The 27,549-nt window shown below is 35.9% G+C and overlaps 3 protein-coding genes across 8 annotated transcripts; 2 read left to right on the top strand and 1 right to left on the bottom strand.

Moving 5' to 3' along the window:
• Nucleotides 1-5,748: 5,748 nt before the first annotated feature.
• On the top strand, nucleotides 5,749-12,205 carry LOC109015488 (glycosyltransferase BC10-like). Of its 4 annotated transcripts, none has more exons than XM_035693040.1 (12): nucleotides 5,788-6,263; nucleotides 7,187-7,236; nucleotides 7,308-7,831; nucleotides 8,322-8,420; nucleotides 9,390-9,490; nucleotides 9,585-9,656; nucleotides 9,788-9,878; nucleotides 10,506-10,586; nucleotides 11,158-11,217; nucleotides 11,299-11,421; nucleotides 11,511-11,549; nucleotides 11,647-12,205. In XM_035693040.1, the coding sequence occupies exons 3-12, from the start codon at nucleotides 7,448-7,450 to the stop codon at nucleotides 11,773-11,775; spliced, it is 1,179 nt and encodes a 392-aa protein (XP_035548933.1). In that variant the 5' UTR covers nucleotides 5,788-6,263; nucleotides 7,187-7,236; nucleotides 7,308-7,447; the 3' UTR covers nucleotides 11,776-12,205. The 4 variants fall into 4 exon arrangements, with proteins under 4 accessions (XP_018853654.1, XP_018853536.1, XP_035548933.1 ...); XM_018998053.2 differs by having other exon boundaries at nucleotides 9,375-9,490; XM_018998109.2 differs by lacking the exon at nucleotides 7,187-7,236 and having other exon boundaries at nucleotides 5,749-6,263.
• Nucleotides 12,206-12,974: 769 nt separating this feature from the next.
• Nucleotides 12,975-27,497, top strand: LOC109016081. Of its 3 annotated transcripts, XR_004802209.1 has the most exons (3): nucleotides 12,975-13,070; nucleotides 14,234-14,870; nucleotides 27,409-27,497. XR_004802209.1 is itself a non-coding variant. In XM_018998572.2 (2 exons), the coding sequence occupies exons 1-2, from the start codon at nucleotides 13,024-13,026 to the stop codon at nucleotides 14,784-14,786; spliced, it is 600 nt and encodes a 199-aa protein (XP_018854117.1). In that variant the 5' UTR covers nucleotides 12,975-13,023; the 3' UTR covers nucleotides 14,787-15,023. The 3 variants fall into 3 exon arrangements, 1 of the variants encoding a protein (XP_018854117.1); XM_018998572.2 differs by lacking the exon at nucleotides 27,409-27,497 and having other exon boundaries at nucleotides 14,234-15,023; XR_002000068.2 differs by lacking the exons at nucleotides 12,975-13,070; nucleotides 27,409-27,497 and adding an exon at nucleotides 13,951-14,055 and having other exon boundaries at nucleotides 14,234-15,023.
• On the bottom strand, nucleotides 15,607-18,932 carry LOC109015922 (oxysterol-binding protein-related protein 4B-like). Its single transcript, XM_035693041.1, has 6 exons — nucleotides 18,639-18,932; nucleotides 18,263-18,508; nucleotides 17,857-17,953; nucleotides 17,179-17,470; nucleotides 16,733-16,835; nucleotides 15,607-16,262 (listed from the first exon to the last, which is right to left on the bottom strand). The coding sequence occupies exons 1-6, from the start codon at nucleotides 18,804-18,806 to the stop codon at nucleotides 16,008-16,010; spliced, it is 1,161 nt and encodes a 386-aa protein (XP_035548934.1). The 5' UTR covers nucleotides 18,807-18,932; the 3' UTR covers nucleotides 15,607-16,007.
• Nucleotides 27,498-27,549: the final 52 nt, after the last annotated feature.

Raw genomic sequence — 27,549 nt, 5'->3', positions numbered from 1 at the left:
GAACATTAATGAGTTTTAAATCAGATTGTACGTGTATGTCTCTCAAACATACGCCCAGAGATGAGCTAGCAGCTTCAATATCGTTGATTGTTCTAGTTTCTGCAATATAGGTAGTTTTGGTTCAGTTTGTCAGGACCTTGCGTTGTCTCAAGTCTTGTCTTACTGCATATAAATATATAGCTACTAGAATGAAAATATAACATACAGAAAGTTAGAGTACCTAGCTAGTACTCATGCATGCTGTCGGCTTTCATTGTACGTGTGTCTGATCGCATGCATTCATGCGTAATCTCTCCCTTCCCCGCAATATTTTTCTTCACTCTTTTGGATAAATATTCCCCTCCCCGAACTATATATGTCAGTCTCTCGATCGATCGATAGTGGCGCTTCGGAACTCTTTTGTACTTTTTTCCTATCCCCCAGCTCCCTCCCTTTTTTCTTCTTTATCATCATTTTGCAAATCATCGATCTACTTATAATAGTACTTGTCATGTTAACAAGCGGGCTGCGGAATGGGAGATTTGACCTGATCTTATATATGGTTGACGTACATGCAGAGGGCAACAATTATCTTGCTTCAGTTTCTGGGTCGCCATGCAAGGAAAATACACAGAACAACAAGCACAGCCTGCATGCCGGCCAGCTAGCTTCCCACAGAAACTTATTGGCCTCCATATTATATACATACAGACACATTATATATATATATATATATATATATATATATATCTCCCCGGCCCAAAGTTTATCCCAATTTCCGTATTTTAATTATAAACTGCTATCAGAAAAACGCTCTCACCACTCACCACTATGATTAATCATTTGTTCGGAAAAGAACATACATATCATGTAAGAATATCATCATCCAATTCGATCATGCAATTAGAAAAATTCTCTCTAAAAAATTCTTTTAAGGGCCACATGTACTTGTGCATGTTAAATGCCAGCCATGAATGACCATCTTTGAGCGCCAATAAATATGCTAGTAATGTGCACGGTTTAAAAGTAGAAACAAACATAAAGAATTAATTACTAGAAAGTGTATCAGGTTCAAAGCCTTTCGATCGTTCAGGCATCTTGCATGAAGGAGATATAGAGAGTGGATTTGAGACAAGGATGACTTGCCGGCATGCATCTGCTGCATACGAAGTAGAATGCCCGGCCCTAGTACTCCTGGTTCCTGCGGGCCGGTGTCATCCTTGTCTCACCTTCGTTGTCTTTTCTCTCATTTGAGACTCAGTTCGACACCTTAATTATCGCAATACTATATATACATGACTCGGATCCTGCCAAGATCTAGAAGATTGTCAGAGAAGCGGAGTTTGAGCTTAAGGTATCTGCATGATCAGAAAGAAAGAAAGATTGTACGTTTCTCTTACAGTTATTGTCTCTCTCGTTAAATTAGCATTAATTCTAGCTAGCTAGGCCCTTTTCTCCCATATATCGTACGTTCTCAAATATCTTATCGCAATAGCTTCAGGTTCTTTTTTGCTCAATATTGGTTTCAATCGTTGCTCGTATCACGGGAAGACCCAAATGGGAGATTGATCCGAGTCATCTTATGTTGACGTACGTTACTCGGGAAAAGCTGTACGTGTGCTCACCGACAATTTTATTTTTTATTTTTATTTTTTTTATGTTGTAAAAGTCATACAACATGCTAGAATGAGAAAAAAAGTCATTTCCAGCCTATTATAACGACTTGGACCTCGATCAGTATTGTTTGGAGTTCCCGAAAGCGTTTCAGTGCGACTGTAAGGTGACGGTGCGTACGTACGTTTATGGAAGATAAGTGTAGGAAAAATAAAAAGAGAGATACAAAAATTTACGTGATTCGGCACTAAGCCTACGTCGATAGGGATTTGAAGAGAGGAGTTTCCACTATAAAGTATTTGTTTACAGTCACTCATGGTCTCTCACATCTCACTGTAAAAAAAAAACTAAAGATCTACTTGTTGGAGAAGAAAACCTCACTGGTGTGCTTTTTTCCTAGGAAGAAGAAGAAGAAGAAGAAGACGAAGTTGAGAGAGAGCTTTTGGCCATCCGGCTGAAGGCTTTTATCTACCTCCCTGTTGCTTGTCCCAGTCTGCAGTGATGGGACTGGTCTCATTCACGTGTGTCAACCCCATTTTCCCTATACTTCCCTCTGACTTGCTCTGATACCCCTGCCACCCACCTGCTCCACGTTCCCCCTTGTTCCCTACTACTAGCTTTTGTCTAGTCTTCTAATGTGGCCTGGTGGTTGAGCCTTGGGCTTTAACATTTTATCTAGGGGTGCTACCCGCATGGAGCAGGGTGGGGGCACCCCCTTCCCACCCCTCACCCCTACCCCGCACCATGCAAGTGTGGGGGTTTCATACCCCGCCCCTGGGAGGCGAGGGCCTGGCCCCCAGTCCCGCTAACAGGGGTGGGGTTGAAACCGCACCCCGCCCCGCCCCCCGTTCAACCTGCCCAGGGGCAGGGCCCCCGACCCCGCTACCGGGGGGTGGGGTTGAAACCGCACTCCGCCCCTCCCTCCACTCAACCAATTGTCTAAAAATTATTTTTAGACCAAAATTATAATATAATTTAAAGTATAAATTAAAATTTATACATTAAAAAAAATATAAACTCATTAGAGTTATATTTTTAAGTCTCACATTGCTTAATTATCACTATTGTATTGCTTTGGCCTCTTATATAATGGTTGGTATAGGAGACCAAGGCAATCCATTAACTTGAAATTGAATTCAAATTTTTAACAAATTGTATATATTTATATACAATATATTTATATAAATATTAAAAATTATAATTTTTTGTAAAAAATGGGAGGCGTGCAGGGCGGGGGCTGGGGCGGGGCCCCGCTGGGGTCAATCCACCCCCGCCCCCGTGTGGGCAGTGCGGGGTAGCACGCCCGCCCATGTAGGGGTGGGGTAGTGGGGTCACCCCTAATTTTATCCCTCCACAATTTGAAAAAAAAAAGCCCTTAAGCTATATCCTCTCAATCGTGATGATGGATTCCTATCAGAGATGTCTATTGAAATGAAGAATTATATCTATGGAACTTGGTATACCAAACTGTTGTATATATACCTTATCAAACTCCTGTTGCAGATATAGCTCACCAAGACGTCGTTACCATATCTTTTCTTATCTATAATTATGGAAAGATTCACTTCATATGTATATTTCTGAAGTTGACATACGAATTTGGAAAACTTACCAACAATTGTCTGAATAAAAATTACTTTCCTGGCCACCCGTTAGAAAAAGGCCGAAAGAATCTTCCCAGGGTACAAGGTGAACCTCTAACATGTACAAATTAAAGATAAAGAACTTGATGCCACATTCTTTCTCCATTATCTATGGAGGAATTTGCAGTGCAAGCCAAACTTATCGAGAATCTCCAATCAATTTGGAGTACTCATATTGAAAAAATATATATTTTTAATCATTTATATTTGTTTTAATATACTCCCTCACGTTTGGGCCAAACTATTTATTAATAAATGGACCCAATACGTAGAATAATATTTAATTAATGGAGTGAAATATAGTGTCAGAATTTAAAATCATAACTCTTACTTTAATGTCATATGAAACTATCACTTATCTCAAAATTTTAAAGTACTGATGAAAAGATGTACTTTTAATTATTTGTATATATGTTTCGCACTATTGGAAAGATGAGAAGTGTCATTTAATATTTTAAGTAACGTTAGATATAAATTTAAAGTTTGCAAACCATTTGTAAAAAAGTAAAACTCATCTGAAAAATCTTAATTTTGAAACGTATCCAACAGATTTTGTTATAAATGAATAGCATAAGATTTGCATACTACTTGCTTATACAAAAGAATTTTTCAAAAGAAGGGTGAGATTTATATACTTTAAAATTATAAATATCATTTTTCTTATATTATACTCTTGTAATTACATGACCACTTGCCATGTTATGTCTTTTATATATGATTGAATAATATTAGATACAAGTCTTAAATATACAAATTATATAAAAAAACTTTATAAAAATATGGATAAATCTTAATTTAAACTAATTTTTATAATAAAATTAATTTATTTTATAAAAAAATTTACCCGATATTTGTATATATAATTTCTCTCCAACATTTATTACCACTTGGGCATGTGTAGTCCCTGTCCGGCGGACGAACCAATCCAAAATAGGGGCACATTTGAAGAAGAGTCAAATGTCCAATGATAGAGTGTGACCGTCTGTCTATGGAAGACGTAGGGGTCTTTTACGACTAAGAAAAAAAAAAAAAAAAGCCTCTGCCAAGCGCTTTCTTGCCCGTTACGGACACGCTTTGACATTTTATATAGCCCCCACACCTGTTGAATGAATCGAGTGTTGACCATTGGGCCCTGTTTTTTTTCCTTTCAATTTTAATAAAATCTTGATTGTTCCATTGCTAAGTTTCGGAAAAATATTCTTTAATATTCAATTTTTTTACTTTATTTAAAATTATAATTTTGCATAAGTATAGTAATTTTTTGAAAAATAATATTCCATATTTTCTTCATTATTTCTAGACATAGCATTAAATTAATAGACGAGTAAAAAAAAAAGAATAATATATCTTTTAATTCAAATATTATTATCTTCATTCACATTTATTAATATAATATATTTAAATAATATAATAGTCTATCACATAACAAGTGTTTGTCGAGAATAATATAGTGGTATTATTCAAAATAATAAATTAATTATTAATATTTAAATATCATTTAAGGAGATAATAATAGAATAATAATTAATTTCACAAGATAAATTAATTCTAAAAAAATGATAAGGATCGAATGTGGTGCCGACGGATTTTATATATATTTTTAATAATTAAAGAAATGATGTAATAAATATGTTTATTTTTTAAAATATTTAAAATATATTTAAAAAAAAATTATAATAATCGATACAAGGATCGTTTCCGATATCCTCGCATTGTTTTTATTTATTTATGAAAATTTCTATGAGTCTCGAATTTGGGATCCAAAATGTATCCCGAATAGGTTTTTTTTTTTTCATGTATTTTTTTAATTATCATAAATATTTAAATAAAAAATAAAAAAATCATAACATTATATTAAAAATATTTTTTCAATCATTCAATAATAAAAAAAAAAATTACATTTGAGACATATTTTGAGTCCCGAATTTAGAAGCCAAAACATTTCCATTTCCCTTTATTTATTTAAATGTTGTCCTTAATTCTATGGTTAAAAGGAAGAGCCAAACATGCGGCGCGAGTGGGTTTTAACTTTTAAGTTTCAAATAATGAGATATTTTAAATAAAAATTAAAAATTAAATAAAATATTATTATACTATTATTTTTTAATATTATTATTATTTTAAAATTTTAAAATATTAAATTATTTATTATATTTTATATAAGAACTTAAAAAAACTATAATAATAAAATAAAATAAAATTAATTAATTTTACAATCCAAATAGGGCAAAGGTCACAACCATGTCTCCAAACAAAAACTCTCAATATTTATAATATTAATAGGTATAGTTTACTTTTATAAAACTTTTAATCTAATATCATTTTATTTTATTTAATTATTATAATTTTTTTAAATTTTTATATAAAATAAAATAAATAATTTAATTTTTTTAAATTTTAAAATAAAAATAATATTTAAAAAATATATTTTAATAATATTTTATTTTATTTTTAATTTTTACCGCATCTCATTTTATCTATTCGCAAAACAAACGATGAATATTAAAAAACAAAGAAGATCGCCGGCTAAAATGGCTCATTTTGTCTGGACAGCACGACAGAGAGAGAGAGAGAGAGATTGAGAACAGCCATAGAGGCCCATAACCAAAACCAGAAGTAAAGGGCCCTCCCCACTTCCAATTCCTCAACTTTCTCTCTCTGCTCAGAGAATTTTATAGGGAGGAAGAAACACAGTGAGTGAGTGAGTGAGGGAGTGACTCGGTAAGGGAAAAACCAATCGACAACAGAATTCCGAAACTGTATCGTCTAAGGAATCAAATCAATCATATTCCAACGCCTCTTACCTATTTCTATGCATATGATCTTACGTAAATATAAAGACCCCTTCCCCTGCCTCTCACTCCCTGTTTGTAGGAGTCTGGGTCTGATTCTTTCTCATTAATTGCTGCCGTAGATCTTGAAAAACCATTATCCTATAGCTTCGGCTTCCAGATCTTTCAGCTGACGCTCCAGATTTGCGTGGATCAGGGATCTTTCTCAGCTGGATTCAGCTCATTTCCTTTCCAGGTATCTATCATGTTAAAGAGGAAGACGCAGAGATTTTGATGGGTTATTTTCTTTAGTAATTTATCATTTTCACGTTCTTGTATTGGCTTTACGAATTATATCGGGAACCAAACGGTGTACATGCAAAATTGCTAACTTTGGAGGAGAGGCAGGCTGACTAATTGCTCAATGGACTGTGCATTTGGGATTTGGATTTTGTGGTGTTTGAGCGTGTCTTGGTTCTTGGGTAGGTTGGAACTTTACGGGAGTTGGATATGGGTTTGACTTTTTAAACGCAAGCTTTGGTTTTTGTTAGTTACTTGTATACGTATAGAAATTTGAATATCGGTTGGTTCAAGTCCTTGGATTGCTTCACAACTTTGAATTTAAAGGGCATGCTTTTCAAACATTGCCTTCCACTTTTTCTTCTGTCTACTTTTGATAATTTTAATCTTCTTGTTATTTTTTTCCTCCAATGATTCTGTTGTTTCCTATATCGCGGGCCTTTCTTGTTTTTAATATTTATGAACTTTCATTTTGAGTTTAAAGTTTATACGCTTTTGCTCGGTTTGTTGGGTTAATGAGAAAAGGTAATAAATGAAAGGAACAAAAGGAAATAATACGCTGGTATTGAATGTGAATTCTTTGGTACGAAACTGCCCAGCAGAGTCCGTTATCTCGTTATTGGCTGGGGTGCTTTATCATGAATATTTCTTTTTTCTACACGAGTTATATGGAAGCCTACTTTTTCTTATTTGATTTTCATTTACTTCACTTATTACGCAATTTTGTTAATTTTATTTTTCAAAAAGCTTAACCCTAGAAGAAATTACCCGTGTGAAGGCAAATTCTGATCTTGTCTATTATTTGGTTTATTATCGTTTCCCTGTCTTGAGCAATTAACTTTCTGTCTTTTTTCTTCTTGTGTGTGGTCTACTTAAAAGCGTACACAGATACTTGGGAATATAGAGTCTGTGGTCTGACTTTTCAAAGGGTAATCTCTTGTAATGTTTAAGCTTTATCACGCCTATCTGGCCTGCTAATGGAATTTCTTTACAATTTCAGATTCTTCTACACCAATGGGTTGAGGATTCTTTAGTGGGCTATTAAATACTAATTCCATTCGAAAAGAATGTCATGGTGAATTGGAGACAAATGACAAGATGGACATTGCTTGATTTGAAGTTGTGATGCATTTAATCTAGATGAAGACTGGCCAGGCGTGGCGTTTAGGCATGGGTGATATGCAGGTCTTGCCTGGGCCTCGCCATCGTCCTCCCATGAAGAGGCCTATGTGGATTATTGTCTTGGTTTCATTGGTCACAGTATTTCTAATATGCGCTTATATGTATCCACCCCAAAGCAGTGGTGCATGTTATGTGTTTTCTTCTAGGGGTTGTGAGGTTATTTCAAATTGGCTTCCACCTACTCCTGCACGGGAATTTACTGATGAAGAAATTGCATCTCGTGTTGTAATAAGAGATATTTTGAATGCACCTGCTGTTCAATCTGAAAGTTCTAAAATTGCCTTCATGTTCTTGACTCGGGGGTCATTGCCTTTTGAGAAGCTTTGGGATAAGTTTTTCTACGTAAGTTTCTGTTTTATCTTTTTTTTTTTTTCTTTTCTGGCCTAATAAAGTGATGTGCTTCTTGATTATGAATGATTTCTTTATCACTTTTGTCCTAACCATGCATATCTTGCTTAAATTTTTCTTCTTTTTCTTTTAATTGATTTTTGACTTATGTTGACTAATGCTTTCATAGACCATTGAACTGAAAGTATCAAGTTCGCTTCATGTTTTGCTCCCGAATGACATGCACCAAAATAATGGAGCTTTGCTATTTATGTCTTTCTTGTTAGACTTTTGAATTTATGCTTGGTTAACACGTCTGCCATGGTGATAAATGCACACCTTATGTGAGACCTATTTCTTTCTATAGAACTAGTCTGTTTAAAACAAATGTGAGACCTATTTCTTTCAGAGCATTGTTTTATGCTTGTAAAAAGTTTTTTATTTTTATTTTTTATTGTTGGTAAGTTAATATATCTAGCTAAAGTTTTTTAATCTTTTCTGGCAGGGTCATGAAGACAAATTCTCTGTTTATGTGCATGCATCTAAAGAAAAACCTGTACATGTGAGCCGTCATTTTGCTAATCGGGACATACACAGTGATCAGGTTGACAAATTTGCTTTCTGAATGTGATCTAAGTTTACATTCCTTTCATGATTAGACATTTTGTACCATGTGTTTAAAGCCAAAAATAGGAACAACATGTTCGTTGCAATCATTTTATATTTTTTATTCTTTTTTCCATTTTTTTAAGAATTTACAAGAGCTCCCTTTCTCCTAGTAATACCGGATTTTCTTTTTCTGCTACAATCTAGAGAATATACCATCTCTATATTTGGTCTACTCTTGAAATTATGGCTCCATATGAAAAACCAGGCTCCCAACTGCTTATAAACGCTTCCATGGTTTTGAAATGAATTATATTTTTATAGTCTGTTGAAGATGGGCAGGGCATAACTCCCTGATGGATTGATTGGTTTAGTCCTTCACTTACCAATTTGGCTGGTTGCTTTGTTTGATTCATTAATATAGATCTCAGAAATCAGTTTGATATGATTTGTATAGATTGGTGTGAAAAACCCTTAGGATATGGTTGAGAAAATCAGTACATGTCTGGGAGTGTTCAAGAAGCTTTGGGTACACTTAGCAAAATAAAAACTTTCCGTTTAGTTTTTGATATGCTCAAGGTTCTTGTTTAGTAATTTATTGGATTTAATGTCATTGGAAATGTGGACCATGAGAGTTCTCTATTGTTTGTATTTAAGGCATTACCATGTTTGCCCTTTTCTGAGAGAATATGGGATGTAAAAATAAATCAAGAAGTACATTAACTAATGACTACACATTCTATTGCCCCCCTTTGAAAAGAAGGATAACCCTGGTAAAGTGAACTGTAGAAATGCTTTCTTTCCTCCCGAATGTATATGCTTTTCTGTAGAGGCAATAATTGGAAGGAAAACTCTTAATATTTATTGTTAGTTTGTAGTTATTAATATTGTTACTTTTTGTTTTTTAATGAGACAGTGATCTGTCCACAGCTAAATGTATAAGTTTAGTCAGTTGATAATGGTGCAGGTCATATGGGGGAAAATCTCAATGGTCGATGCAGAGAGACGATTATTGGCATACGCTCTCCAAGATCCTGCTAACCAGCATTTTGTTTTACTTTCTGATAGGTGATGAGATGAGGGATTATTTGGAGTTCTTTTCCTTTACTAAGTGTAATGAATCTCTAATATAAATTTCTGCTTAATTCTTTCTGGATTGCAGTTGTGTTCCTTTGCACAATTTTGACTATATCTACAACTATCTGATGCATACGAACATCAGCTTTGTTGACTGGTAAATCTTTTTGTATAATAGCCTATTATAAGTGTGGAGCAAGCACTCCAAATTGTAAATTCTTCATCATGTGGCATTGATTTGGATCTAGACTCATCCCTTGTTGAGGCACTCCTTTTTCCTTACCTCAGCTTTCAGGATCCTGGTCCACATGGAAATGGCCGGTATTCAGAACACATGTTGCCTGAAATTGAGAAGAAAGACTTTAGAAAGGGTGCACAGGTACATTTTATTCGAGATGGTAATGATGCTAGGAATGTAGCTTACATAGGATATTCAATGCATATATATTGCAGTGAGGACAGCTACTTGGACAAAAAATGGAGCTAATATGCGAAGCACTAGCCCTTTTCTTGATGGGTACAAATTGAATAAACACTGGTCTCCATATTTCGATAGCTTGTAAAATTTCGTATCTGAAGATGCATTACCATTAGAGCAATAACGCAGTTATAAATTGGGCCTCATTAATTCTTCCAGGACTTTTGAGACAGTATTTTTTTTTTATGGGTAAAAAGAAATTTAATTAAAACCACGTAAATAGGTATAGCCCAAGTAGATAGGTGGAGGACTTTGAGACAGTTAACTAACTATTGTCATCCATATCTATTGGCCGGTTTGTCTAGATGGTGGTTGAAGTCTAACAAACAATGATAGATTATCAGAGGTGATGCATTGTTGCATCCAGCTGTAAGAGCTTCACCTGTTTTCCCATTAGTCAGGGCAGGGTTGGTGCTGTTGAAATGGTTCTTGGTTTTAGATATACCAGCATGCAGCACAGCACCTCTAGAATTGAACCTCCTTCAGTATCTTCTATGGGTACCAATTAATTCTTTTATTTCTGTTCAGTGGTTCTCAGTGAAAAGGCAGCATGCTGTTATAGTTATGGCTGACTATCTGTACTACTCTAAATTCCGTGATTACTGCAAGGTAAATTTCGACTTACATCTTCTGTCTTCTTTGTTGTTTCTGAAGACATGATATTGTAACTATAAATAGAGAGATATATGAATTCAGTATGTTAAATGGCTTAATGCCATGTAATCAGTAAGGTGTGCGCTATAATCCCTTGTTATGTAATATATACGTATGTTTGACCCTTAGAAACAAGCATAAAAGATGCTTCCCTGCCAAAACCTGATCATCAATAGGACAGATGCTGTCCCGCTTTCTTTATCTCATGCATGTCGCAGTACATTGTCAGGTCTATTTTGTTTTTTCTTGACCAATGTATGGTTCTTTTTCCTATGATCCATGCATATCTTCTTTCCACAGTTTCATGTTAAAATTGTATTTGTTCTATTAATGTTTGGCTTCATAATTTTGCTCATTGTGAGGTACTGGATGTCTCTCCACTGTCTTTCTTCTTCTAAGTCTTTGGCAACATGCATTCCCTAAGCAATTAAGTGGGTGACTATGTTAATATGGGTTTGTGAGATCTTGGAAACTGTATTTTTTGTAAATTGCCACCAACAGTCATTAGTGTCCTTGATAACTACAGCCAGGTTTGGAGGGGCGTAATTGCATTGCCGATGAACATTACCTGCCAACCTTTTTCCATGTAAGAATTTCTATCCACATTGCTTCTTAGCTTTGGTTTGTTTTCAGCACCTCTGACCGAATCTTCTGAGCATATTTCCAGATTATTGATCCTGGTGGAATTGCCAACTGGTCGATCACACATGTTGATTGGTCAGAGAGAAAGTGGCACCCAAAATCATACAAGGCTCGGGATATTACTGAAGAGCTTCTGAAGAATATTACGGTATACTTCTTCCTGATCTGTACACCATTTTACCCAAAATCGCCCAGCATGGATTTTGATTGACACTTTGAACGGTGTTATGTATGCAGTCAATTGATGTAAGCGTGCATGTAACCAGTGATGAGAAGGTATGCTTTCTATATGGACCCTGATTCAATCTTTAACACGTGAATTGGTTAGGCTGAGTGTCTGAAAACAATTTTCTTTCCTTGGGCTTTTCTACAGAAGGAAGTGCAAAGATGGCCTTGCTTATGGAATGGCGAACAACGGCCATGCTACCTATTCGCCAGGAAATTCTACCCAGAGGCTGTGGATAACTTATTGCATCTATTCTCCAATTATACAGAAATTTGAGCTAGATATTTTTGACTCTTTAAATTCTTTTGGTCGAATCGATTGTTGCTTTCGATCCTTTCACTCGATCTTTGGTTCCCATATAGCTTACCAAGTTGTAAATTGGCACATTATTAGGCTTGAATGGTCCTGAAGCACAATTCTTAGAGTGCAAGGGCAACTGGCATAGCAATTACTAATTAGGGTGACCTAAGTTGGTAGTAGTAGGCTTCCAGGTTGTTAGCGTCACTTCCTTGGGGATGGGTGAATTGAATTTTGATTATTTTCCCCTGTAATGCGGGCTGGGCTGGGCTCTACATGTTTATCTACTTTGTGCTGCACAAAATTTTGGGGGAATTATTTCTACGCATTTATGGTTAAATCTTTGTAAAAGATGATGACAAGGTGAAGTTCTTAGTAGGAGACATCAATAGAGCCTTGAATTCATTCATACTTTGAGTAGAAAGAGGTTAAAAAAAAAAAAAGGTTAGGTGAGTATAGTGCCCAATGCCGTGAGTTATTGTGGGAGGGTAGAAATTAACAATACTTTGTCGATTTAGTTAGAAAAGGTTAAACATTTGTATAATCATCAACGTTTTATATCTACTTTCAACATAATTTTTCATTTCAGAAGAAAATCTGAAGAGTTTCTGGATGCGTACTCCGTGGTTCAGCAATCTTGTTCGTAGAAACTGGTTTGTAGATGCTTACTTCTCACCTTTTTGCATGCTCATGATGTTTATCATGAGCACTATATCATCTTCGCAAGAGAAAAACATAAGATTCAACTTCCACTAATCACTATCTCAAGCATTTCTCTGAAGATCTTCCATCCTACCTTCGGCACATAAAAATGGGTTTGAGATGGATTTCGAAGTAAAAGATGGATAATAAATTTTTTATTTTTTTTATTTTTTCTACCTGGGTTCTTCTTTGCTCCACTGAATTAGAACTTGAAGATCACATTGTACCTTATTCTAGGTCTATATTTCTCTCCCCTCTCTTCTGCAGCAATTGTTTAACCTTAATTTCTTTCTTTTGGGGTCCTCTACAGAAGACAAGTAGAATTAGGACTGAGCTGGTCAACACAGTCTTCATGTGAGGACAAATCTCACAATCAATAATGACATGTTGCCCATAACATACTCCACAAAGGTCCCGTCCATGGTTGCTGATGTTTGGGGTCATTTGACTTGGTGGTCCTTGAGGTTTACTCGACTACCTCAGACAATTCCACCTGCACCAAAATGCTGACCTTAGATTAATTTGATGGCAGATACAAATCTAACCTGGATTCATCACCACCTTTTACTGGGGTATGTGTTAAAGATAATAGTAAAATATGTTTCTTTTCATCAATTTATATTTTTGAGATAAGTGATGATTTAAAAGTATGTATAAGCTTCAATTCTTATTTCTTGAAGAATAAAAATAAAGAAAATAATCAACTTACAATTTTTTTTATAACTATTTTACTTTCAAATGCTCGTTTGGATAGTAAATGATATAATATGGTTTTAGATGAATTGAATAAAAAATTATTAAAAAATTATTTTTTAATATTATTATTATTTTAGAATTTGAAAAAGTTGAATTATTTATTATATTTTATATGAGAATTTAAAAAAATTGTAATGATGAGATGAGATAAGTTGAGAGTATTTTTATAACTAAACGGACTTATTTATTGAATGATACTTCTTTAAATATTAAAATAAATGATCCATATGTGCCATCAAAATAAGATTAGAAAATTAAAAAGTCGTCAAACATGAGTTGGGAAACGTAAGATTGCCCATGGCTAACTCAAGGTGAAAAGCAGAGTTTGGAAATTAGAATCAATTATCGGAAAGAAAGTCTTCCTTCCTCTTGTCAGTCAAGCTTTTGGAATTGTATATTTTTACTTGCCGGGCCTACTCTTATCTGTAACTTGTGAACAATCCGCTAAGTTCCAAGCCCCAAGGCCACGACATTTTCAAAGTGAGAGAGCACGAGTCAGAGAAAATTATCCATGTTTTCAACAGCAAATCATGGTCATAGGCTTCTGAACCTTTGCAATAGAATGTGCATGGATCCACCCCTTGACTGGTTCAAACACTTATAGTCAAATTACTTTATAAACCTCACCTTAAATTGTAAATGTCATCATTAGTGAGAGAGTAAATTGTCTATAAATTATTGAGGAGGATTCTGAAATTCAGTGGAAGGGACTTGCAACCCTTTTCATACGGCTTGGATGGATCATTTGGTCTAAAAGGAAAAGGAATTAAAAGCTGACAAAATCATTGCTTTCTTGCTCAAGTAGGTTATCAAGAAAGGCATAGAAAAACAAAGACCTTCTCATATGTGTATATATATATATATATATTTATATATACAACTCCTACTCGCTCAATTGCTCATATCCAATATCCCCTGCAGAGGCTACTTTCCTTCTGCATATCTTATACAGAAACATGGGTGCTTGTTTTTCTTGCAGATCATCACGGGCATTGGAAGGCATAAGAGTGGTTCACTTGAATGGTTATGTGGAGAACTTTGAACATCCTGTTTCAGTTAGCCAAGTCACTGGCAAGCCTGCAAAGCACTTCGTATGCACCCCATCTCAGCTTCTATCCACCACCACTGGCTCCAAACTACTAAAGCCCGATGCCCAACTTGAACTAGGCAAAATCTATTTATTGCTACCATTCTCAGCATTACAAGCTGAGGTTTCCCCTATGGACTTGGCCTGTGTAGTGAAGAAGCTAACCGCGGTAGCAAAAACTAGCCGGTGTGAGGCTAAATCTCTCCGAGATAGTCCCTTGATGAGTCCATATGGCTCAACCCCTGTATTGAATTCACCATCTAGAAGTCCTAACCGGTTTGTGGCGCCAGAGGCAGCCATGGCACCTTCCGATGCGCAGAGATCATCTAGAGCTCGGTCATGGAAGCCTATATTGAACACCATTAGAGAGAAGTCGTTCAATCGTGGAAGTGAATCAGATTTGCAAGAAAAGCATTCGGAGATGGTCCAAATCCCAATAGCTTGAGTTTGAGGTAGGTGGTGTGCTTGATGCATAAAAATATCAAAAGGAAGGAATAGGGGTTAGGAGATATTGGCAGAGATGTAATAGGTGTTGATTATAAGTGAAATTGTGTTACTTTGTGATTTAGCTTCATTGATCTTAAAATAGTGTATCAGCATAAAATGTGAATTTGGAATTCAGTACAGTTTTTATAAGTATATGAGTTCATATTAAACTTTTAAATCGTACAATTTTCAGAAATTTTAATCACTACATAGATGAGTGATAGGAATAACTTCACTTAAGGGTCATATCTGTCATCCTCGTCATGGATCTCTCATCTGATTTGTCCTTTAAATATTTGTAATGTTAACAAGGGTTAAGGCATCGCAATAGCTGCTATATGGCTTGCAAGGAAAGAACCCAGAAGCATGAATTCAGGCCTCAAATTATGGTAATTAACATTTAGCACACTCGGTTGAGTGCTAAATTTCTCTTGGCACTGAACAGTCTAGGTTATATGTAACACCCCAAAAGAAGGCCTAAATGGCCTATACTCTAAAATGACTAGTCATAATACTATCAAGACACAAGTATTCAGTTTAAATGAAGGGAGGTTAAAAGAAAATCCTTATTATGCAATTTGTGCGGGTCATCCTTGCACAGTCTGGGCGATGTGGTTTGGGCCTACCATTGGGGTGTTACATTATAGGTTTGTAGATACCTTGCTCTACAAATCCAAGTTTGAATATGCATGGCATCTTTGCAATACAAGTATAAATGTGATTTAATGTTTGTCCAAGTATAAAGAACTTGGTAATGTCCACAAGCAGACCACTGCAACGAATTAAGGAGCCCCACTTCAACTGCTTGATTAAAAAGAAGAAGATCCTGATAGCCTGGCTAGGCAGTTCTTGGAAAAGGACTACATTCATTTGACTTGGCCAACAAAAAAGGCGATGAACTCCTTATCATTAGGTATAAGTGGGGCAGATATTTAACAAGGCAAATAAAGTTGTTTCACGTGAATTTCAGCATAGAGTGAAAGTCCAGCCACTTGTTTTGAGCATTCTGTAGCCATCCCCCCAATGTTTCTAGCTGACTTCTGTACCTATTAGTACTTGGGAACTTGATGCAGAAAACAGGTGACGCTTTGTTGTTTACAGGGTTGGTTGATCCAGCCACTAACAATTCTAATAAAGTTTGCAAGAAACTGATCTGATACGATTCTATACAATCAATGAATCAAAGGGGCACGACTATGGGTGCTGGTGGGACCCACTTTTGAATAGGTGAGCAGTCCCACCCACCTTCCTTGCTATGAGAAACTGTAAAATGCTTAGGAATCCAAGTTTCCCCTCTTGAATCTCTCTCTCTCAATAGCTCCCTCTGTTTCTCCTCAACCACCTTCTTTGCTTCTCTTGCTTTCTCCCAGTCTTTGCTCAGGATGCTCTGGCTCACATCACTCCACACCATGGCTGATTCAGTTGGCCACACTTCCTGTTGGCATAAGAGAATCGCATATCATAATCAGGTACACACAAAGACACCCTTGCAAATGTAAAAGACGTCTATTTTTGCAGACACATCTGTAACATGTATTTTCAATCGCCCTCAATTGTGAAACAAAACCATGTACCTAAGCATTCGATTAACAAAACTATGTAGCAATGAATAAGTTTGGTTCTTGTCATATCGTTTGAGAAAAAAAGTTCCATCCTTTGCTTCTCATTTGAACTGTATGTATTCTATTCACGTTGCAGTAATTTTATTTATTAAAAAATATTTTAGTTTTTTCTCCTTATGGAAAAAGAGATGCAATTGTCATGTTAACATTGTAAAATTTAGCCACAGAATCAATGGGCTTGGATTTAAATGGGAACCCCTTATTTCCCATCATACTTTATGAAAAATGTACACAGATACTAACAGAGGAAAGGAGGGATGGATGAGGATTACAGGTGAATTACCTTTGGATCCTTGACAATTGGAGCATTCAATCCTGAAATGACTTCTTTTGCATTGTATATAATTGTTAATTTTCCATTACTAATGTCCTTCACTCCGACAGTTCTGCGGTAGGAAATAAAAAAACTAGCATTTATTAAACAAATAACACAGGTTCTTTTATAACCATCAAACATATTCTTTGATATTAAACAATAACTCATGTACAATCAAAGCTATTGTTCATAACTATTTATTTCAATTAAAAGCAGAATGAAACACGAATTCCTTTCCCATCACAGACAAGACAAGTAACCAAGAGCCTGGAAATTAATTTTGCCTAAGATCCTCATTTTTCAACCAAAAAACATCAGAGAAGGGAAACACATACCATGCTAATGTATTAATAGAGATTGATTATTAATGCTTGCAGAGTGGAGAAGGAATGATATTGCAAAGACACTTATACCTATCCCAGTGACCATCAATCTCATAAAGAGTCTGCAAGGATGATGAGTCAAATATCTTCCCCTTAACAGATCGATGATTTCCTCTGCGCCATAGAAAAGAATTGCTCCTAAAACATAACTCAGCTTCCAGCCCAGTTTCTTGACACTGGATTTTGACCTTACCAACCCAATCTGTCCCAGGACCTGGAAGGAATCTGATCAATAGATTCAGTGAGTTCATTACATAGGTTTCTCCATGATTTAGTAGCTTCAGCTGCCTTTTGCCCAGCACCTCGGCTTCCACTGAAGTACCTATATTGGTTTTTAAAAAACGTCAAGTGCATATAGTATAAAACAAGAGAAGTGAAAAATATACTAAAGCCAAAGGAGTACGTAGATTCAAATGTTATTTGCCTTGTTGGATATCTGTAAACACTAGTATAGATGTAGCTTTATAAATGTTGAAAGATAATTGTTGAACAAAATTTCATCATTGGTAGCTAAAGTAAGTGAAAGTATTACAACTGGAGTTATAGATGTTTACAGGAATGTTAAACCAGTGGATACTATTTGAAGAATGTTCAGGACAAGTGGATTTGAACTCAAGGGCCCAACGTGCACATCTCAATCTCAATAAACAACATCCAGCTAGCATAAAAAGAAAACTCATAATAATCACTTTGCTAAAATTCATGTACCATGGAATTTGGGAGAAGGATGATGACACCAAATCATTTCAACATTTTCTCTCTCATCGGTTGCATGGAGTGCAGATACTGGTGGGTGGTGTGAAACCTGCAGACAGGATAAAGAGGAGCGTAGCCAACGTAAGGAAGAAAACAAATAATTCTTCAGTTCAAACTGGGCCGGAAAGCTGTTCCTTGCATCAAGATCAAGCTAGTTTGCCAAACATGTTTGACCTCAAGTTTCTTAAGAGACTAAATTTGGGCATGTCCAAGCCCTTGCCTAACATAAATATGGCAATCATGACACAGCCAGGCGTGTGATAAATGAGCCTTCTCCTGAAGGTATTTACCTTTCCACTCTTACAACTTAAGAGTGGTGGATAGTTGATTGGAAATTCATAAAAGAAAAAGCAAAAACCTGTTCAAGAAGAACATTGAGATTCCCACTTGAAACATGGTGCGTCTCTCCAAGAACGGGATTATAAGGAGCCACACCGAATATCACAGGACGCAGAGTGGAAATGCTCCAGGCTGTAACGGCTATGAATCTGTCTTGGGGGCTCTTGCCGCCGTTGCACCTGCTCAACATATCAGTAGCAATGCAATACACCGATTCACCAAAACACTGAAGCTGTGACTTTGGAATGTTGAAGATGGGGGGCAGCTGAATGAAACAAGAAATAGTATTTGTCAAAACCATTCGAATAATGCTAGTTATAAGAGTCAGGGCTATAAGTCCAAGTACTTTAAAAATCATAAATATATGTGGTGACTAGAAAGAGTTTTTGACTTGCCTGAAAGCGTGAGAGATCTGATCCTGGCATGACATTTTTGAAGAGACTCAAAACGAGCCGGAGAGGATTAGGAGCTGTGTAATCAATATCTGATTCCCCCTCCAATGTCACTGGTTTTGTCAGAACAATCCGGCTCTCACCATTCCCAGCTCCGGTGACCTGCATCATATTATAATATATAATGTTTCCCAACTGTCATGCACTAAAAAAACCACCTCTCTATCTTGTAAGCACCCAGCTTTGGCCCCGGCCCGATCGTCTCTCTCTCTCTCTCAAAGCATGCATACAAAGTTCGTCTATGGGCTTCCATTCCATCCTTTTATGGGTGGAATCAGAAAATCTAATTTTGTTGATAAAAATATAAAAATAAATAAATAAAGAGATTTTCGTATAATCTTAGCTATCTCAAGTCTTTGAAATTGTGGCAAAATAAGTATCATGTCTAGCTTACTAGCTATATACTACTTCATGACAAGATACATATATAGAGAGATATATAATATGCATGTCTAAATCAATTACTTACTCTATCTGGTTTTTCATTAATTTCTAGCCTTCACCCATCACCACACCATGACTCTTTATACATAATTCAACCAAATTAATTAGGATTATATATATTCAACTTTGCTTAAGGTTAAACATAAAGAAGAACTTAAACTATTTGCGTAAAGAACAATAATCAAAACTTGGAAGATACTCAACCTCCAAATCATATAATATAATATAATATATACGTAAATATCTAAGGCCTCGTTCACTTTAACAAAATTTTTAATCTCATTTCATCTAATAATTACAACTTTTTCAAATTTTCGTACAAAATAAAATAAACAATTCAATGTTTTCAAATATCAAAATAAAAATAATATTAAAAAATATATTCTAATAATATTTTATTCAACTTTTAACTTTTATCTCAATTTATCTCATCTCATATCATCTGTAAAAATAAACGAGGCCTAAAGTTGTCAGCAGTTTTGGTAGTGGATGGCAATTTTCTTTTTCTCTTTTCTTTTTCTACTGATATATTTGAAGATAATGATAGTTACAGTCGTAGGTGTGCAATTGCCGTACAACCACTTTGATATGATTTGTATAGATTGGTGTGAAAAACCCTTAGGATATGGTTGAGAAAATCCGTACATGTCTGGGAGTGTTCAATATATATCCTGCTAACCAGCATTTTGTTTTACTTTCTGATAGGTGATGAGATGAGGGATTATTTGGAGTTCTTTTCCTTTACTAAGTGTAATGAATCTCTAATATAAATTTCTGCTTAATTCTTTCTGGATTGCAGTTGTGTTCCTTTGCACAATTTTGACTATATCTACAACTATCTGATGCATACGAACATCAGCTTTGTTGACTGGTAAATCTTTTTGTACAATAGCCAATTAATTATAAGTGTGGAAGAAGCACTCCGAATTGGAAATTCTTCATCTTGTGGCATTGATTTGGATCTAGACTCATCCCTTGTTGAGGCACTCCTTTTTCTTTACCTCAGCTTTCAGGATCCTGGTCCACACGGAAATGGCCGGTATTCAGAACACATGTTGCCTGAAATTGAGAAGAAAGACTTTTAGAAAGGGTGCACGGGTACATTTTATTCGAGATGGTAATGATGCTAGGAATGTAGCTTACATAGGATATTCAATGCATATATATTGCAGTCAGGACAGCTACTTGGACAAAAAATGGAGCTAATATACGAAGCACTAGCCCTTTTCTTGATGGGTACAAATTGAATAAACACTAGTCTCCATATTTCGATAGCTTGTAAAATTTCGTATTTGAAGATGCATTACCATTAGAGCAATAACACAGTTATAAATTGGGCCTCATTAATTTTCCAGGACTTTGGAGACAGTATTTTTTTTATAGGTAAGAAGAAATTTAATTAAAACCACGTAAATAGGTATGGCCCAAGTCGATAGGTGGAGGACTTTGAAACAGTTAACTAGCTATTGTCATCCATCTCTATTGGCTGGTTGTCCAGATGCTGGTGGTTGAAGTCTAACATACGATTATAGATTATCAGAGGTGATGCACTGTTGCATCCAGCTGTAAGAGCTTCACCTGTTTTCCCATTAGTCAGGGCAGGGTTGGTGCTGTTGAAATGGTTCTTGGTTTTAGATATACCAGCATGCAGCACAGCACCTCTAGAATTGAACCTCCTTCAATATCTTCTATGGGTACCAATTGTTGGAAATATTTTTAAATTAATATATGTTATTTATAACATTTTGGGGATTTATTTTTAGAAGTTATGAATTATTTTGGAAAGAGAGAATAAGGAAAGTTTATAAGTTATTGCTTTTGGTTATAATATTGTAGGTCTGCGTTACAAGTCAAATTGATGCTCGGCGGTATAGATGACTGTAATCCTACAAGTGGGTAGGAGTTCGTGCCACACCTCTATCAAAGAGAAGTTTTAATTATTTTGTAGAGAGGATGGCCTCCACATACAGACCAAGGCACTCGTACGCGAAGGGACGCGCTTGTGGCGCAAAAAAGCCACAACTCCTGGCAAAAAAAATGCCAAAAATCGCACCAGTCAGGATTCGATCATGTGCAAGATGGTTGGTAGAGAAGCGTGGTGACCATGGGACCAAGTCCAACCTTTGTGTTTCGACCCCGCCCCCGCACTCCGACGACGGGGGACCCCGTCCAGCATAACGGGGTGCGGGTGGAGGGGGTCCTCCATCCACCCCCCCTACGAACCCTACTAGGCGCCAAAGGCCCAGAAGCGGTTTCTAGCTGAAATGGGCCGAAAATGGCCCATAAACAGCTTCCTGACCCAGAGGCCAAGAAGTGAAAAAACTACCTAAATTGATTTAGGTTTCCAAATCTGGGCGCAGGGCCCCGCTGCCCACCCCTACTTTTTTTATCCAAAGAAGCTGAGTGCAACAACTGTCAGCCGCAATGTACTCGACTTTAGCAGTGGATAGGGAGATGAGATTTTGCTTCTTACTCATCCATGCTACCAGATTGCTACCGATATAAAAACAACCACCGGTGGTGCTTTTTCTGTCAGCATTACCAACCTAGTCAGCATCAGAATTGCCAACCAGAATTAGATTTGAATCTCTGGAATACCATATGCCATAGTCAACCGTAGCACTTAGGTATTTCAGGATTCTTTTTACTTCTATGAGGTGTGATTCTTTAGGATTTGCCTGAAATCGTGCACAGACACCTACACTAAAAGCAATATCAGGTTTGCTAGCAGTAATGTAAAGAAAACTTCCTATCATGCTTCTATATAGAGTAGGATCAATGCTCTTACCTGTAGAATCTGAGCATATTTTAACTGAGGTCCTCATTGGAGTGCGAGTATGTGTCTTCCCTTCAATGCCAAATTTCTTAACAAGATCTTTAGCATATTTAGATTGTGAAATAAAAATTCATTCTTCAGCTTGTTTTATTTGAATTCCAAGAAATAAATTTAATTCTCCAATCATACTCATTTCAAACTCATTTTTCATTTCTTTGGAAAACTCTATCAAGAGTGGATCCAAACACAATATCATCTACATATATATGAGCTATAAATAGATGCTTACCAGATTTTCTTAAAAATAGTGTTCGGTCAGCTTAACCTCTTACAAAGTCATTTTTAAGCAAGTATTTCATGAGTCTTTCATACCATACTCGACGTGCTTGCTTCAATCCACACAGTGCTTTATTCAACCTAAAAACATGGGTAGGAAACAAGTAATTAGAGAATGAATCCCTTTGGTTGTTTTACATATACTTCTTCATCGAGTATGCCATTTAAAAAAATACTTTTAACATCCATTTGATAAAACTTAAAATTTAAATAGTTTGCAATTGCTAGCAGTATGCGAACAGATTCCAAACGAGCCTGGTGCAAAGGTCTCATCAAAATCAATTCCTTCAACTTGGTTGTATCCTTGTGCTACTAGTCTAGCCTTGTTTCGAACAATGGTTCCTTGTTTGTCTGACTTATTTTTGAATATCCACTCTGTTCCAATTATGTTGTGATCTTTAGGTCTTGGAACTAATTCTCATACTTGATTTCGGGTAAATTGGTACAAATCCTCGTGCATGGCTTTGACCCAGTTTTCATCTTGTAAGGCTTCTTCCACCTTATTAGGTTCAACCAGAGATAAATAGCAAACATATGAGATTTGATTTAAAACACGTTTTCTTAATCTCATACATTTATTCAATTCTCCAAGGATGTTCTCCTTTGGATAATTGTGGCTAATCCTTGTAGAAGGTTCTTTTTCATGGAGTAAAGCTGGGTTTGGCATTGCGAGCTCCGCTGGATCTGAGTCTTCTTGATCGGTTAAGTCTTCTTCAGTTTTCCTGATAAAGTTGTTAAGTTCATTCTTTATTGTCTCCTTAGAGTTGTCATCCACAAATACGTTGATTGACTCCATAACTATTTTAGTTCGTAGATTGTACACTCTGTATGCTTTGCTATTTGATGAATACTCAAGAAATATTCCTTTATCACTCTTGCTATCAAATTTGTGGGCATTTTCTCTCTCTTAGAATGTAGCAAGTACTCTCAAACACTTTAAAGTATTTTACTGTGGGTTTCTTTCCATTCCATAACTCATATAGAGTGAGTTTAGTACCTAGACGAAAAACTACACGGTTCAAGATATTTCTAGCAGTGTTGACAGCTTCTCCCCAAAAGTATAATGCTATCTTTTTTGTTGTTCAGCATGTGCGAGCCATCTCTTGTCCTGTCCTATTTCTCCTCTCAACAATTCCGTTCTGTTGTGGAGTGATTGGTGCTAAAAATTCTTGATGTATTCCCTGTTCATCACAAAAAGAAGATAAATTAATATTTTCAAATTCTTTCCCATGATCACTACGAATAGAGAGATAGAGGAATTCTTCTCTATTTGTAATCGTCTGAACAGTTTCTTTGCAAGATTGAAAGTTTCTGTTTTGTCTCTTAACAGTATGATCCATGTATATCTAGAGTAGTCATCCACAATGACCATTATATACTTCTTTCCGTCGAGACTCTCAATTTGAGTAGGACCCATCAAATCCATGTGCAACAGCTCAAGTGGTCTTAAAGTCAGAATATTAACTATTTTTTTGTGTTGTGCCTTGGTCTGCTTCCCTTCTTGACAGGCTCCGTACACTATCTTCTTATTTTTCAAAATTTTGGGCAGTCCACATACAGCTTCTTTCTTAGATATTTTTTGCATGTCTATATAGTTGATATGTCCTAGACGGTAGTGTCACAATTCAGTTTCATCTAACTCTTTCATCTAACTCTACTTTGTGACATTGCATTGTGTTCATCGAAGAAATTCCATAGCAATTGTCAGCAGTCCAGCTACCCTTTAAGATCCATTTTCCATCATTATTGTAGACTTTGCATTCATCATTTAAGAACTGCACAGAAATATGGTCATCACAAAATTGACTGATACTTAATAGATTAGCCTTGAGACAATTAATAAAAAGTACATTATGAAGAGTAGGTAAACCAGGAATATCTACCCTTCTCTTTCCTTCCACTGTTGCTGACTTTCCATCTCCGAAAGTTACGGATCCTCCACTGATTGTCTCAATCTTTTTAAACAATCATTTATCTCCTGTCATATGTCTAGAACAGACACTGTCAAGATACCACATGCTAGTATCCATGGCTCTAAGTGTTGTGTGAACTACTAGACATACGGCCTTTTCTTTTACTACCCACTTGGTTTTGATATTTGATTTATTCATGTTTTTAGGAAACCATAATTTAGAAAGTTCACCAAGTTTCTTTCCTAGGGTGTTTACTTGATTACTCAGTTTGTTTACTTTAATTTCTAGATTCGTATCTTTGTTTGACAAATTGTTTCTATTTCCTTTTTCTTTCTCTTTTCTAGATTTAAAGCAATTTGTTCTATTATATCCAATTATTCCACAATAATAACAAGTACGAACAAACATACCTTTGGACTTATCTGAAGTCGTTATTACTGCCTTGCCTTTATTCACAAGTTTCTTTGGAACATTTTCTACATTACTTCCTTTTACAAAGGTAATACCTTTGGATGTAGTGGCAGCGGATGCTTTATGATGTGAATATCTGAAAATATTGTATCCCAATCATGTGCGATCAGAACTATCTCTTTGAACTTTCAGTAGTTCATTGAGTTTTTGAGTGTGAGTCTTTTCTTTGACTTCCTGACAAGCTGCTAGCCTTTTTTCAAGCACCTCTTTCTGTGTGCGTAGCCTTGTTACTTCTAGTTCTGTTACTTTCAGTGCTTCCACCAAGTTATTTTTTTCACTCTCTGTGGTGGTTAGATTTTTATACAGCTTCTTATTTACCTTTTGGATTTTCACAAATTCTTCACATAAATCCTCATATGCCTCATGCACACTTAGATCATGATCAGCAACTTCTGTGGAAACATCAGAATCAGTATCACAAACAAACACACTATCGTCAATATATAGTTTGCTCATGTCATCATAATTAGTAACAAAAATAGAAAAAGTAATAAAGGCAGTTTCATTGTCAGATAATGTATCTAAACTTTCAGATTCAGAATCATCACTTAGAGTAGTATTCAAAGCTTTTGCTTTCCTTTTAAAATTTGGACACTCAATTTTTCTATGACCAAATCCAGAGCATTCATGATATTAGACTTTATCTTTAAACTCAATTTTGTCTCTATTCTATTTTTAAGATCTTTTTAGTAAAAATCTTTCCCTTTTTCCATTTACCAGAATTCTTTTTATTAAACATAAATTTTTTTTAATTTTCTGGCCACAAGTGCTAGATCATCATTACACAGATTTTCATCATCAGACTATTTTTCTTCCTTAGTAGTTTTGAGTGCAATAAACTTACCTTTCTTCTGTTGTGGAAGAGTAGATTCATAAGTTTGCAAAGAACCTACCAGTTCTTCTACCCAATTGTGTCTAGATCCTTACTTTCTTTTATGGCTGTTACCTTTGGTCGAAACTTTTCAGGTAGGGATCTCAGAATCTTTCTCACAACTCGTGCCTCCTCTACCTTTTCTCTGAGATTGTATATGGAATTAACAATGTCATTCAGTTTAGCATAAAATTCATTGAAAGTCTCATCTTCCAGCATTTTAATTTCCTTAAATTTTGAGGTCAATATTTGTAATTTAGAATTTTTTACCGTTTTGGTCCCTTCATGTGTGGTTTCCAAAATGTCCCAAGCAACCTTAGATGTTTCACACATGGAAATTCTCTTGAATTCATCAGGAGATACTGCCATGAAAATGGCATTTAGACCTTTATTGTTCCAATTACAGCTGCTTGATTGTTGTTTGGTCCATTCTTCTACAGGTATTGTGGGTCTTGTCAATCCTGATTCCACGGTTAGCCAGACTTTCTCATCAAGCGATTTTAGAAATGCTTTCATTCTTACCTTCTAGTAGGCATAATTATCACCATCGAAATTTGGTGGTGATGATAGTGACGCCATGATCTTCTAGAGGAACGAATCTCACTCAGTTTGAGTGAACCATGCTCTAATGCCAATTGAAATTACTTAAGCACCCCTAATTATGCACGTTAATGATCAACATAAATTGTTAGCACGAATTAGTAACTAAAATATAATATTAAGAACAATAACACAATAATTTGGTTATGAAGAGAAACCTTTTGAAGAACTCTTCAAACCCTACGTGGCAACCAAACTTAGGAAAGTCAATTTTATCAATTGAGAGTTTTACAAGTAAAATGTTTACAAAACCTTTGTAACTCTACACATGTACCTAAGACACGCGACCCGCTTGTCTTCTACCCATAGGAGGTAGTCAGAATCTCTGACACTCTCCAATCTTTGTCTTTTCTACTGGAACCTCCAGTGGTTGAACTTGAATACAACAACTCCCCCTTAGAGTATGCTCTCACTCAATCTCACGAATTGAGTTTTTTCGGAAAATCATTCTCTTGAGAATTTTCTCTTGCACGGTCTCTTGAAGTTCTATCCAGATCTTCAAGCTCACAAATACTTGTGAATACGTGAAGTTTAAGTGTTACGTAAACCCTTAGTCGACTCCTCTATAAATAGGCAATGCAGTCATTGATTTAGAGAATGATTATGCTGACAAGTTTATCTAGAATCCCAGTCAGATACATTGCAAACTATTTGCGAACATCTCAGACTGGATCACTTCTTATGAATTATCTCGAGTTCAAGTATGTTTCAGTTTCTTCAATAACGCTTGCATACTTATCTCTTCAACTGTCTCTTTAGACTCGAAGCACACAAATGATTCATGTCGACTCTTATCTTATAAAATAAACAAATTTTATAAGAGTTCCAATTCAAATACTTATCCTTATAGGATCACTGCAGTCCTAAAGTCCAATTAAGATTACATTTATTCCTAACAGCATACGCATCTAATCCAAACCAAGCATAAATTACATTTACACTATTTATTGCTACCATTCTCATCATTACAAGCTGAGGTTTCCCCTATGGACTTGGCTTGTGTAGTGAAGAAGCTAACCGCGGTAGCAAAAACTAGCCGGTGTGAGGCTAAATTGCCTCGAGATAGTCCCTTGGTGAGTCCATATGGCTTAACCCTTGTATTGAATTCACCATCTAGAAGTCCTAACTGGTTTGTGGCGCCAAAGGCAGCCATGGCACCTTCCGATGCATAGAGGTCATCTAGAGCTCGGTCATGGAAGCCTATATTGAACACCATTAGAGAGAAGTCGTTCAATCGTGGAAGTGAATCAGATTTGCAAAAAAAGCATTCAAAGATGGTCCAATAGCTTGAGTTAGAGGTAGGTGGTGTGCTTAATGCATAAAAATATCAAAAGGAAGGAATAGGGGTTAGGAGATATTGGCAGAGATGTAATAGGTGTTGATTATAAGTGAAATTGTGTTACTTTGTGATTTGGCTTCATTGATCTTAAAATAGTGCATCAG

The sequence above is a fragment of the Juglans regia genome, chromosome 8 (assembly GCF_001411555.2).
Source record: "Juglans regia cultivar Chandler chromosome 8, Walnut 2.0, whole genome shotgun sequence".
Classification (NCBI taxonomy): Eukaryota; Viridiplantae; Streptophyta; class Magnoliopsida; order Fagales; family Juglandaceae; genus Juglans; species Juglans regia.
The sequence above is the reverse complement of the archived record's forward strand: the minus strand, read 5'-3'. Positions and strand labels throughout refer to the sequence as shown.

Coding starts and splice junctions, on each gene's coding strand:
- LOC109015488 (XM_018997991.2), top strand. CDS start 7,448: ATGAAGACTGGCCAGGCGTGGCGTTTAGGCATGGGTGATATGCAGGTC. Junction 7,832..8,321: donor TTTGGGATAAGTTTTTCTAC/GTAAGTTTCTGT, acceptor CTTTTCTGGCAG/GGTCATGAAGACAAATTCTC. Junction 10,587..11,157: donor AATTCCGTGATTACTGCAAG/GTAAATTTCGAC, acceptor TGATAACTACAG/CCAGGTTTGGAGGGGCGTAA.
- LOC109016081 (XM_018998572.2), top strand. CDS start 13,024: ATGGCAGATACAAATCTAACCTGGATTCATCACCACCTTTTACTGGG. Junction 13,071..14,233: donor CATCACCACCTTTTACTGGG/GTATGTGTTAAA, acceptor TTTTTCTTGCAG/ATCATCACGGGCATTGGAAG.
- LOC109015922 (XM_035693041.1), bottom strand. CDS start 18,806: ATGATGCAGGTCACCGGAGCTGGGAATGGTGAGAGCCGGATTGTTCTG. Junction 17,471..17,856: donor TCCTTCTCCCAAATTCCATG/GTACATGAATTT, acceptor AAACCAATATAG/GTACTTCAGTGGAAGCCGAG. Junction 16,836..17,178: donor ATTGATGGTCACTGGGATAG/GTATAAGTGTCT, acceptor TTCCTACCGCAG/AACTGTCGGAGTGAAGGACA.